This window comes from Synchytrium microbalum (genome assembly GCF_006535985.1).
Source record: "Synchytrium microbalum strain JEL517 chromosome Unknown SmJEL517_scf0004, whole genome shotgun sequence".
NCBI classification, from domain to species: Eukaryota; Fungi; Chytridiomycota; class Chytridiomycetes; order Synchytriales; family Synchytriaceae; genus Synchytrium; species Synchytrium microbalum.
This window is the reverse complement of record NW_022158353.1, coordinates 115,291-127,697: the sequence shown is the minus strand read 5'-3', so window position 1 is coordinate 127,697 and position 12,407 is coordinate 115,291. Positions and strand designations below refer to the sequence as shown.

Genomic DNA, 12,407 nt, shown 5'->3' with positions numbered 1-12,407 from the left:
ACTGTTCTGAGAGTGTTTGGTCATAAGAAACCACCAGGTAAGCAAACACATATATGACAGTGACGCTACTAGTAAAACAGCTGCATCCATGGGCGTTTATGCACTTAATAGTATCATGCATACGATTCCGTTCCTTGAAATTGGTTGATTATATCGTTTACTGTTCAACATTTGGTGCATCAAATTTAATCACGTTACTACCGTGACTGACGAGTGTTTCATCCCTTTCTTCTATAGAAAACAAGCAAAGTAATACGGATATCCCTACTACGATACCGCATCCAGCATCTGCAAGACATCCCACCACAACCTGTCTCTCTTTCAAGGGCCTCTGGAGAGGACTCGCTGGAAGCAGACCCAAACAAGATACAAAACCATCACCAGCATCCGAACCAACACTACCATCATCATCCATCCCCGAATCGGCGGCCGTAGTCGTAAAAACGACATCTATGCAAGATTATACTACATTGGGTCTCTTGGGCCGTGGTGCACAAGGGCGTGTCTTGCTAGTTACAAAGAATAGCACTGGTCAACGACGTGCCATCAAGCAAATCAAGAAGCCGTTATTTAAAGGAGATGCTTGTGGTACCGCTTCTGCGTACGTAATCGGTTATTTCCTGTTTGTACAACGATAGGTATTCACTCACACGCTGTTTTCACTTTTTAGCTTAAAGCGTGAGATTGATGTGCTAATGCTGGCACAAGGATCGACATTCCTTGTTGCTGCTTCCGCTTGCTTTCAAGACCGCCATTATTTGTACCTAGAGATGGATTACGTGCAAGGTGTTGGTTTAGACAGGATACTACCCAAACCGAATCCCAAGGTTGTCAAACAACCAAGGGTATTCACCGATGAGCAGATCAAGTTTTATGCTATTGAGGGTGTTCTTGCTATCGAGGAGCTCCACACCAAAAACGTTTGTCACAGGTATGTTATCACATTTTATTCTGTTTGTACTATTGTCTGTGACTCGCTTCAACATGACTCTCAACTTTCAAAACGTTGCAATAGGGACATTAAACCTGAAAATATAATGATAGCTCTCGACGGACATCTGAAATTACTTGATTATGGGGTAGCCTTAACCGGCATGAAGGAAACTTACACAATCAGTCACAAAAATACTGGCACGGTGCCTTACATGTCTCGAGAAATGTTGATGCAAAAACCGTATACTCGGGATGTCGACTGGTGGGCGTATGCCGTTGTCTTATATAAAATGGCAAACGGTGTCTTGCCACTCTATGGTCGAACTGCTGAAGAATTCTTGAAAGATATTGAAAGGTCTCCATTGGACAGTTATGACTTGGACTGCGATGGAGGAGAAGACTTTCGAAACTTTGTCCTTAGCTTCTTTATTCGTGAAAAGTCCCTCCGATTGGGTACTCACGGTATTAAAGAAATCAAGAAGCATAAATACTTTAATGGTGTCAAATGGGAGGATTATAAATCATTGCTTTTTCCTCCTCCTTATATTCCTGCAATGGTGAGTTTATTTCCCTTTTATGGTTTTTATTACAAAGTTTGGACTTCTGACGTTGTTTTTGCTCCTTTTAGAACGAAAAAGGCCCCAAGAAGATGCCAGTGATGGACTGTATTCCGCATGTGATACCCACGCCTCACCAAAAGCTATATGCAGACTTGCTGTTTGATGCTAGCGCTTCCGCATCAACTTCACCCGCCGTATCGGTACCCGCTGGTACCACGAGTAGCAGTATAGGCGACAAGACAGGTACACGTTTAGAGAAGGGTGATCTCAGCCCCGCTGGGATCACTGCTACGGTGGCTGAGTCACCAGCAACTACTCCAGGAAGAGCACCTGATAGTGGTGATCATTTGGGAAACGGTGGTCTCAACCCCGTTGGGATCACTACCACGGTGGTTGAACCACCAGCAACTACAGTGGTAGCACCATTCGATGAAGAAATAGTACATAGTCGTATCCAGATCGCTCAATCCCCTGTAAGCGGCAATGAAAGTAACAAGGATTTGACCGAAGGTGATGCTACATTGACGCTTACGGATACTAGTGGTACGGCTTGTCACGAGTGCCCCAGAGCACTAGCTTTACAGGTATATAACACAACAGCTATGTCAGAAGACCACGTATCTGATAAAGTATCTGCAAAGACACCTTCTAGCTCAAACGACGAGGCCCCTGCCCAAGGATCCGTAAGCCCAGATATTCAGGTCACTGTAGTACCAGCTATTAGTTGCAACAGGAAGGATATCCCTGACTGTCAAACTGCCGGTATAAATGCCAATCCAGGAGTCACAGGTCAAGAAGCAACTACAGAACCACGTGCACAGACACTAACATCACCCGCTGGAACACCTCCAGCCCGTATAAATTACAACAGTGCCACAACATCACCCATGACTATTCCAAGTTCAGTGAACAGCATTCGTGTCTCGACCAAGGTAGAAACCCCCCTTGATTCGAGCACCACCGATATGAATCTCGACAACGGACGTCGTGCTGGAGGTGACAATAGTTTGAGGTTGATGGAACATATACCTCCCGCTCCCGTACCAAGTGCCGACTCACAAACCTACGGTGATTCCGCCGTCGTGAACCCAGTCATTCGCCTTGCACAAGGAGCTGCGGCTCAATCTGAAAGTCGTACTGCTATTGATCCCCAAAGTCTTGATGCTCGTGTTTTGGCCATTATGAATGGTGCAACATTTGCAGCCATATCTTCCATCTTGTTATCCGTATATCAATCCGACGTAAGCGTCACAAATCCATATAGTGCCGCACACACTCCAGAAACGATCAGTCAGTCAAGTAGTCTTGTCAGTCATCAGCATGATGAAATGGACCGGCGATTCAACCTCGTTATCAAATACACGATGATGCAACATCAGGCCAACCAAGGCAACGAAATCCAAATACCAGCATCATTTTGGAAGTACCGTAATGGATCTAATATCTCTAAAGTGTCTTGTCATGATGGAGAGAAGACTTCACATATGGTATTTGCTACACCCAAAGTCGAGGAAGTCACCGATAGGGACATTCTCATGAAAGCGACAGTACCATCAGCTGTACCAAGTAGAGCTGTTTTGGTAAACCAGAATGAAAAAGGAGGGGTTATGAAGGGATGGAGTAGCGTGTGGAGAAAGACTACCGCCGCGCTGAAAGCCCGGAAAGTGAAACGCCCACCAGCATAGAATGTAAACAATAGTGGACAAAATGTAACAATAGCAGCAGTTTTGGTGAGGTTTGGAATTAAAAAGGGTAGGAACACTTTGTAAAAAACAAGAACAAGAAAAAGCAATAGAAAGAATAGATGTTTTGGCAAGATAATCGGAGTGTTTAGTGTGATTTTGTGATTTATCTAATCCTACGACTTCATGAGATGTTATAGCTTTACTTTTGGGGGCAACGATTCGTCTTGTTCGGTAACCTGAAGAGACAGCACAGACTTTACACTTTGAACTAAAATTTTGCTGGTCTACAACAGTCTGATCCAGACTGAATCCGAATTCGGAAGTGATCATATGCTGAACAGTCTAGCAACTGTATCTTGAAGAACTGTGACATCTTAAACTGGCAGTCTGCGTCTTGTCCAAAGTTGAACATGTTTGCTTCAAATCATCGTCTAGGCCGCCGTACGTGGTGAAATACAGCGAAACACTGTATAGGATGCCACGTCACAAGATGATCTACGTTTCACTCTCTCCCATCATTCAAAGTTGGCTGGACGCAAACAACGACATGCCTATTCGAGACTTGCATACGACGGACATCCAACTTGACTTCTATTGCGACAAGTCAGCCACATTGATCTCAAAGGATGCAAAGACTCACTGACTCTCATCCGAGCGATACTTTGGCACTTGTTTTTCAAACACGAGGAAGGTTGGGGCACAAGTGAAATGATCACTAAGTCCTCTGATTGGGAACTAGGAGGTATCAAGTGCCTTTGACTCTAGAGATTGCAGTAAACATGATGTGGCATCGGTCAATGTAGTCCAAGGATCACTACAGCAGCACTCGTATACTTGCGATGTCTTAGTGGATGTTAATGTGTTGATATATCGAGTATCAGAGTTCTTATAACAAAGTTTGAAGATACCGATTGGCAATTGCAGCATAGTGTCATCCAGTGGTGCACTTCATTCATCACTACGGGAGCTTGTATTCCCTCCATTATCATTAGCGTCCAACACCAAAAAAACTTTGCAAACGGTGTTTGGTTCAAAAGTAAGTCCTTGGAGAGTTTGAATCCAACAACATTTTTATTGGATACAACGATACAGCTAGATTCGTAACATTATTACGACGAATCTGTAGTTTTAGTAGATTGCGTGTCGGCTTCAAAATGTTCAAAAGGATCAAGTCTACTTCTCAGCAAAGAGCAAAACTGTGACCAAATCCATCGTTTGGAGCGTAGAAATCCATCCGATTACGTCTCACTAGCTTCCTCCGTCGTGATGGATGAAAAATTCCTTGTTCGGCTGGCAGAAAAAAACACCTCGCGACGACCGCTACTCCGATTGACTCGATAACGACCTAGATACGATTTCCACGATTTCACATACCTACAAACGCGTCCGATTTTGATGCGGCATCCATCCTGAGGTATCCTCAAACGCATCACGATTTCTTCCGTGAATCGTGCAAAATTCTCTGCCATTGTTTGTTCCTTCTCACCCAACCACCATCACATACAACAAGAGTCACCTTACATACAACAAGAGTCATTCACTATGGTCGCTGCCAACGCCTCACGATTACAAAGACTGGTTCCTGTGGTATGTGCAGCATGAAACGCAAGGCACACCTTTTGCAAGCTAGCAAGAAAATAAATTTGATTTTATCTCAATGTAACTTGTTGTTGCCAGCCTAACAAATGTTTGAAAATGTATATCTTAGGGCGTATACCCCCTCTTTGCTATTATGGGAGTTGCTGGTAAGGCTTGACATGTTGAATTATCGTTGAATTATTTCGTCATGGATGTGAAAGCTTTGGGTTTTTTATAATACCTTGAGGCTGTTTTCGCAATCGGACGATCAAAGGAAGCCATTAAACGTGGAAGCTCGCTCTTCAACGCAATCTTATGTTCACCCAGACCACAGCACAAATATTTTTTGCACCAAACCCATCCTAACAACTTTCCTTCCCCTCTTCTTTTCACTAGTCGTAGGCTGTGGCTTCTACGCAACACATCTCGCCAAGAAGTCTGATGTCGTTTGGGCCCGCAAGGCAAGTACTTCCATAGAAAGAAGCTAAAATTTTGACTGCAGCTGTCAAAATTTCAAGCTCGTTCGGCAAACCTTGAAACATAAACTAACGATTGGCTCTCTGCACATAGTCGAACCCATTCCCATACATCCACGTCCAACCTGATCAAACTACTAAGCTCTTCAACCCAAGTGGTACATTGAAGCCATGGTAAGGCCTTATGAAACCTCTTCCACTTATTTTATTTGGCTTACGTGTTTCTTGGAATAGGTCTCGTGACCGTCTGTAAACCATCTGTCTCTGGTTTCGTATCATCTGTTTGGAAACCGCGTTTGTGTTGTGAACAAAAATAGTTTAAAAATTTTCTTCTTGTGGGAATGGAAGTGTATCATTATCAAATTTGAAAGAAACAGGAGTCTGAAAACAACCTAGAATATCCGCTTTAGAGAAATATAGAGACATTTGAAACCTCTTATGATAGTTGGCTGACCATGCTTTTTTTTGGGTCAATTGTTTTTCTTCAGAGGCAGCTACTACAATGAACTATTTAAACTACTCTCAATGGTTGGCAGTTGAGAAGCTAGGGCTGTGTGGGCTGCTAGCAGATACTTGCGTTGATCGTCACGAACTAAAAAAATGATGTGTCAATCCTGCTATGATCACCATGTCATCATCAAACACGAGCAAACTTACTTTGCTGTCGAAGAGAATCACGTTCAACTTCTGGTATAAGGAACTGAGATACCAGATCACGAACGATGGATATATCGTCCCTGGTGGTGGCATGGAATATGTAAGCGGTTTACGTCGACCAAAAAACAAAAGCTGCACGATTTATGGACTCACGAGGTAGTGTTCTTAGCCTCAGTCTCAACCCGCACAGCATGCTCATAAACCTGCTCACGAGCCAACTCATCCGAAGTCGAATCAATACTCTCCCTCACAATATCCTCCAAATACATATCCACAGTTTGGTGATGCACCTTCATGACATTCATAAACACAGAATCAGCTTGCTCACGTCTTGCCAGCTCTTCCATACGGCGACTAGACTCGGCAGCCTCCCGTTCCTCGCGTGTACGGGTAGCAAGTTTCAGCATGGCAGCAATCCGTCGCTCTTCTCGCAAGCGGACCAGTTCCGAGGTCAGGAAGGAGAGTGCTCGTGATGTGTGTTCAGAGTGGAGTGTGGATGTCACCAAATCGTCTAGTCGGGTGGATTCGGTGGTGGTTGGTTGGAAGAGGGTGTCCTTTTCGATAGTTTCGCATTCGACTTCGATTGGTGCTTTGCCGACGTCTGTTGCTCCGGGTGTTTGTTCGAGGTGGGATGGGTTTGGAAGGAGGGCGGCACGACGGATCATGTGTCGTGATCGCATTTCGGCAATTAGGTCTTTGCGGCGTTCCAGTCCGCGGCGCATTTCTTCTTGTTGGACACGGCCGCGTATCAGGCGTTGGAGGAGGAGAGCTGCCTGGGTACGTTCTTCGTCTTCCTCTTCACTAGAACCAGCAATGTGATTTAAATGTTAGAATCGTTGGGAAAGCTCCACGAACACAAAAAAAAGAAGATTCACTCACGGGATATCAACAGTCGGCGTTGCAGGCCTCTGCACAGGCTTCTCAATCCTGCTACAGAATCTCAACGGTCGTTCCAGCGCCGCCTCCTTTTCCATCCGTTCCTTTATCCTCCTATCCATAGCATTCAATTCATCATGCAATGCCATATCTTGTCGTTGTTTGCGCAACATGATCAAGGATTCAGGGCCGCTCATGTCAGCTTGGAGGACTTGTGGTGGGAAGGACGATTCAAGAGCGACGAGTCCCTCATAGTGTGAAAGTTCTTCAAGATGCAGTTTCAGAGCATCTTTAACTTGATCAACGGGCATGCCTTCACGAGCTTTGGGAGCATAGACTTTGGATCCGTGGTCGGCGTATTCTGCAATGATGTCACGGCGGACGAATTTGTTTTCGACATTTTTGAGCTTTTCGGTTAGTTTTCTCATTGCTATGTGTAGGTGAAACGTGTCAATGCAAAACAAAAAGATCACCTCCAGACCTATGGATAACTGTATGGTACCTTTAACACGTTTGCGTTGAATCTTATCAAGCAAGATCTCACGAGCACGCATACGTCTCTCCCACATCTTTTCAATGCGGTCAGCATTGTCTTTATCTTCATCATCTTCACGCTTCCTCAATATAGTTTCCATGATCTTGAGTCTAGCTTCCTGGATCTTGGCAATCTCTTCTTCACGCTCAGCCCATTCAGCAAGCTCCATGGCCTCCATAGCCTTGAATCGCCGTTGCAAACTTGCTGGATCACTGCCAGTAGGCAACGAAGCTTCCCACGCACGTTTAGCTCTTCCACGTTCAATCAAATCGAGTTCAGCTACACCTGCAGGTAGTCCTTGACCATATTTAAGCGACATGAGAGTCAGCACTTCAGGTAACTGTCCATCTGCGTTCGGTATAGCGACGTAATCAGGCGAGTATGGATCTGTCTGGGCTTCGGATTCACGGAATATGGTTTGTACAAAGACGGTACGAGTCCGTGGCTGTCCTGATACGTCTTCGGCAGCAGGTGCAGTGTTTTCTGTTCGTCCATTAGCAGATGCACTTTTGGCGTATACAATTGGGCCGTTCATGTTTGGCAGGTATGGGACGAGAGGACGACGAAAGTATCTGTATCGACCTGCACCAGATACCTGTGGATCGCCGCCACGTGAAACACGGTCTTGGCCGAGTCCTGGTGGTGGAAGGTGTGGCCTGAGTGTCATGCTTGCTGATGGGTGATGCGCTAGTGCTGAAAACATGTTGCTGAAGTTGGGAACGATGACCTTTATAAGAAGAAGTGGTTAAAACCTGTTGAAGCTAACATCGACATTCCAACAATTTACCACGTCAGCTCTGGTTGATGCAGCCATGTGCTTCACATGGTCTGCACGATTAGCCACAGTGTACGTAGAGTCTAGAATCACGAATTAACACGTAAATTAGCTTGATATCCACGTAGCCAGACTCTCATCTTGATGCAAAGTAAACTATCATTCATTACCATATAGATAATCGTGTGGCCGATTTGGCACCAATGAAGCGGCCACGGTGTGAGTCTGTGTGGTCGACATGGCTTCTATTGATTCAAATAATAGAACTGTGCGGAATCTATGCCGTCTTCCTCTTTTGCGTTTTTTCTCAGTTGATTGGCAAGTTTTGTTCAGGCCAATGTTTTCGGAAATTTGACAAGAGGCTAGATGACACTGTAAAAATCGAGTGTAAAATTACTAATAATGTTCAAGTTCAAACTGTCTGATTTTGTAGGCGAGGTATGCCAGAACAGCTTGCAAGTATGGGCTCTTCACTGGTTTTTAACATTTTTGGAAAATAGATCTTGGGAGGAAATGTCAAGAGTAAAGAAGACCAGTTTAAAGATCATTGGACGCACTGCCAAAAGTTCTTTGAAACAAGAGGTGTCTTCCTTCCCAAATAACTCTGTTTTTGGAAGATTGAATGTCAACTGTGTGTTTCTTGTTCACTTACACGATCGCTTTGTTATTTTACAAGGATTTGGTCCTTCTGTGGTATCAATTGCATCGACAAATCTCCCATATCACCTTGAAGCCATGGTCAGATACTTGAAAGAGGAACAAAGTGAACTTCGAAACAACACGCCTGGAACTGTACATGCTGGACCGTGTCTTGAATTTCTGCTGGAGATGAAGATATTAGATGAGCTGGTGGCATATGCACAATCAGACGTAACTATCACACAGTTTGCCGTTTGATGAACTTCAACGTGTCTCAAACTTCGGTTTTTGTTATAGACGCCAATTGGAATGCGAGCATATGTCGTTAAGATATTCCAGCTGCTCATATCTGATCTCGGAGGACCACAACTGCTTCCTGAAACATCGGTTAGAACACCTCTGACACGTTTGATCGCTGGTTGTCACCAATTGGTCGATGAAGGAAGCCCTGTATCTATTACATCATCATCTTCAGAACCGGGTACAGGATCTGCAGGAGACGTGAAACACGAACTAGTGAACTTGATTGCTCTATTATTTCGACATATACAAACCACACCGTCTCTTCTTGGTCTCTTCTTTGAACGATCCAAAACATCTGAAACATCGAAATTTAGTATATTTGATACATTGTTGGACTACGTTGGGTATCCCAGCACAACTGGGCGTGTAGCTCGTGAAGCTATAATAACAGCTCTGTCGATTCTTGGAGATCAGGCTATTGAGATGGAAGACGAGAGGAACAAGGCAATCATGGTGGATGTTGTAGAGTATGTCGTTGATGCATCTCAGATATCAGAGACGCTGGTATGACTCAGCAATCTTAGAGCCCTCCTTTTTCGTTAAAGCTGACTTTCCACCGACTCGTAGGCAGAAAGACAAGCAATTTTGTACACAAGGATGACATCTCTGAGCTCTCAGTCAACTAATACGCAAAATGAGAAGTCGTCACCGCCAAGAGGGCGTTTAATACCAGAATCTGATGTGGGCTCTGAGCATATGAATGCACGACAAGAGTTCTTTGAGTTGTGGACCTTCTCGAACAAGATAATAACGTGTGGTTGTCAGGCAAGCATAAAACAAAATTCGTGGTCACTTTTTTTGGCAGGCAGCTTACGCAAAACCCTTCCTTCGATTCGATCTTTAGAAACTGACTGTGAGCTTGGTAGATCGCATAGACACCATCTTCTTCAAGCCAGTCTTGTTTCAATCAATAGCAAGTCATTTAGAAATATCATTGTCAGCTACCCTACATCTTGCTGACATTATTCGATCTATCACGCCACAACTTCTGGCTCCTTTATCTCTTGGAATACTCGTATATGAATGTGCAGTGGAAGACGGTGCTGGAAGAAGGAGGCTGTTGGATTTGCTATTGTCTCGTATTGAGGCATATGATGTAAGCTGGTGATTCGCATGGATGCTTGAGAATCCTAACTGAGAATCCTAACTGGAACTCCTGTACACGTAGAGAATCGATCTTGCCATAAGTACTCTGAGGCTCTTGGACGTCGTCATTAGCTCCTATCATCCTCACGTGCTCAAAACTTTGTTGAATGTGAAGGATGTTGATGACGATGGAAGCACTACTGATGAGCAGATTCAAGCGTTACATTCAAATGTAGAACGGTGAGTAGAACACGCCACCACAAGATTCTCACCTACTAGATACCTTTTTTGTGTGCTTACCACCTTACTTGTTCCTTTCGTAGACTCCTGTCAGCTCAACCGCCAGACTTGATGAATCCGTCAACGGCAACGCCAACAAGTACTGAAGAATTCTCAAGTCTTGGATATGATGAGCACTTTGATGCTGCTCATCGACGTGTCTTCAACTACATAAGGAAACGTCAAGGCTGGCGACGAACGTCAATAAGGGATACAACTGATTCGGGGACCAGTATTGATACTGATATATCATCTGGTCTCGCATTCCGACATTTGCTGATACAATTGCTACGGCAAATGTTGGAATTGCCGCCTAATCTGAATCTTGTTTTGACGAGTTGCATAGCAAGGATTGCGGTTATTGGTGGTAGTGGGATTGACGAGTTCTTGTTTAAGAGTGGAGGAGAAGAGGAGTGTGTTGCGGATATATTGGCACAGGTATGACGTGATTGAGCTTATTTGATTGTTTGCTTTTTTCGCGATACTAACAGGTCTTGTCCAACCCAAAGCTGTCAAAGCAAGCACAACAACGAGTCTCAACAGTGACTCTGGCCGTCATAAAAATGAGAATGATCCGAGAACGTGGTATTGAAAGCTTGACACACTATCCTCCATCACGAAGGATGTCAGCTCCATCAACACCATCACGAACTAGTATGTCGGATCCCAGTAAAGTCACACCACGCTCATCGCCACCACGATCTATACCTGCTAAAGCAATAGGAGACGATGACATCGTAACGACAGATTCAGTTAGCGATACACGTCCACCTGACGACTCGTCAACAAGCAACAGTGAACCAATATATCAGCCAGCATATCAACCAACTGCAGAAGAAGCAAACTTTTTAGCATCGTACTTGATACTATCTGAATTCATCAAAGAGCTCGCTGCTATAGTCCTGAATCGGGGAGCTATGGGCAGCATGCTTGTAAATGACGTTAGTGGTGGAGGAGAGGAAGGAGGTTGGGGAGGGTTAGATAGGCGGCAGCAAAGAGCCTTATCAGGGTATGAATCTCCTACGAGGATGAAGCTGCCTGATGAAGAGATGGAGGATATGGTGCATGAAGCTGGCAAGTTTTTGTCTACCAGTTTGGCAAGTACTGTTGGGACGTCGTATGAGTTGCTATCACGTGTATTTAGTAGTAGTAGTGGGTCTGAGCATTAGCAGTTTATAATTTATACCAAGGTCGACTTTTTTTGAGGTGACGTGCCTTTACAGCGATGACAGCTGGTTCGGGGCTGAAGTTTGGGAAATGAATTTTTGTGCGAGGCGAGCTTCCTCTCTTTCGCTCTTTCTTCCATCTGAAGTTTACTCTGTTTTTCTCGACACTTTCCACGTCAGATTTTTTAAGAAACCGTAAGATCGCTCACAAGGCAGTCAGGCAAGTTTCCCAAACCACGAGTCGACGAGTAGCCATCAAAAGAATAAAGAAGCCGTCAAAGGCTGTCAAAGAAATGATAGAAGGGTAGGTCATCTCTTATCCTCGCGTGTTCACACTGCTCCCTGTTTCCTGTAGACTTAAATCCGAAATTGCTCTATAAAATTGGCAAAAGTATCTCCATTTCTCGTCTCAGCATCCTCATGTTTCCAGGATGCGCACAGGCTCTATCTTGAGATGCAGTTTGTCCAAGGCGTCAGCTTGGAAGATGTCATGAAGAAGCACAAGGAATTCAAAGCTCCCAAAATTCAATTTATTGGGATCGAAAGCTTCTCTTACATAGTCAGAACATATGTCACAGGTATGCTCTCTCGTCTTTCTATCTACGGTCTTGTTTCAGTTGTCTCACAATTGTCTTGGGATTTCCACTCGAATAGGGACATTAAACATGCCAATAACATGGATGTTAGGCGGCCCACCCAAACTCATACTTAGGTATCCTCACGTCCTTGAGTCGGATCCTCCAATTAATACTCTCAACAACAGCACCGATATCACAAACTCTGGCTTGTTGATCCGTAGAAAAGTATCTCAATATAAGCATCTGATTGTAGATATAGTCTTGGTAGCAGCCAGACAGCA

The 12,407-nt window shown here is 44.4% G+C and overlaps 2 protein-coding genes across 2 annotated transcripts; one reads left to right on the top strand and one right to left on the bottom strand.

Annotated features, from left to right (window-relative positions):
- Window positions 1–5,729: 5,729 nt before the first annotated feature.
- Window positions 5,730–8,315, bottom strand: SmJEL517_g01155 (uncharacterized protein; the record flags this gene model as incomplete). Its single annotated transcript, XM_031167083.1, has 7 exons — window positions 5,730–5,824; window positions 5,890–5,969; window positions 6,043–6,690; window positions 6,769–7,195; window positions 7,268–8,027; window positions 8,088–8,158; window positions 8,246–8,315. The coding sequence occupies 7 exons, from the start codon at window positions 8,313–8,315 to the stop codon at window positions 5,730–5,732; spliced, it is 2,151 nt and encodes a 716-aa protein (XP_031026827.1).
- Window positions 8,316–8,810: 495 nt separating this feature from the next.
- SmJEL517_g01154 (uncharacterized protein) lies at window positions 8,811–11,551 on the top strand (the record flags this gene model as incomplete). Its single annotated transcript, XM_031167082.1, has 7 exons — window positions 8,811–8,945; window positions 9,012–9,521; window positions 9,585–9,698; window positions 9,862–10,113; window positions 10,186–10,343; window positions 10,427–10,820; window positions 10,874–11,551. 7 exons carry the CDS (start codon window positions 8,811–8,813, stop codon window positions 11,549–11,551), a joined length of 2,241 nt encoding a protein of 746 aa, XP_031026826.1.
- Window positions 11,552–12,407: the final 856 nt, after the last annotated feature.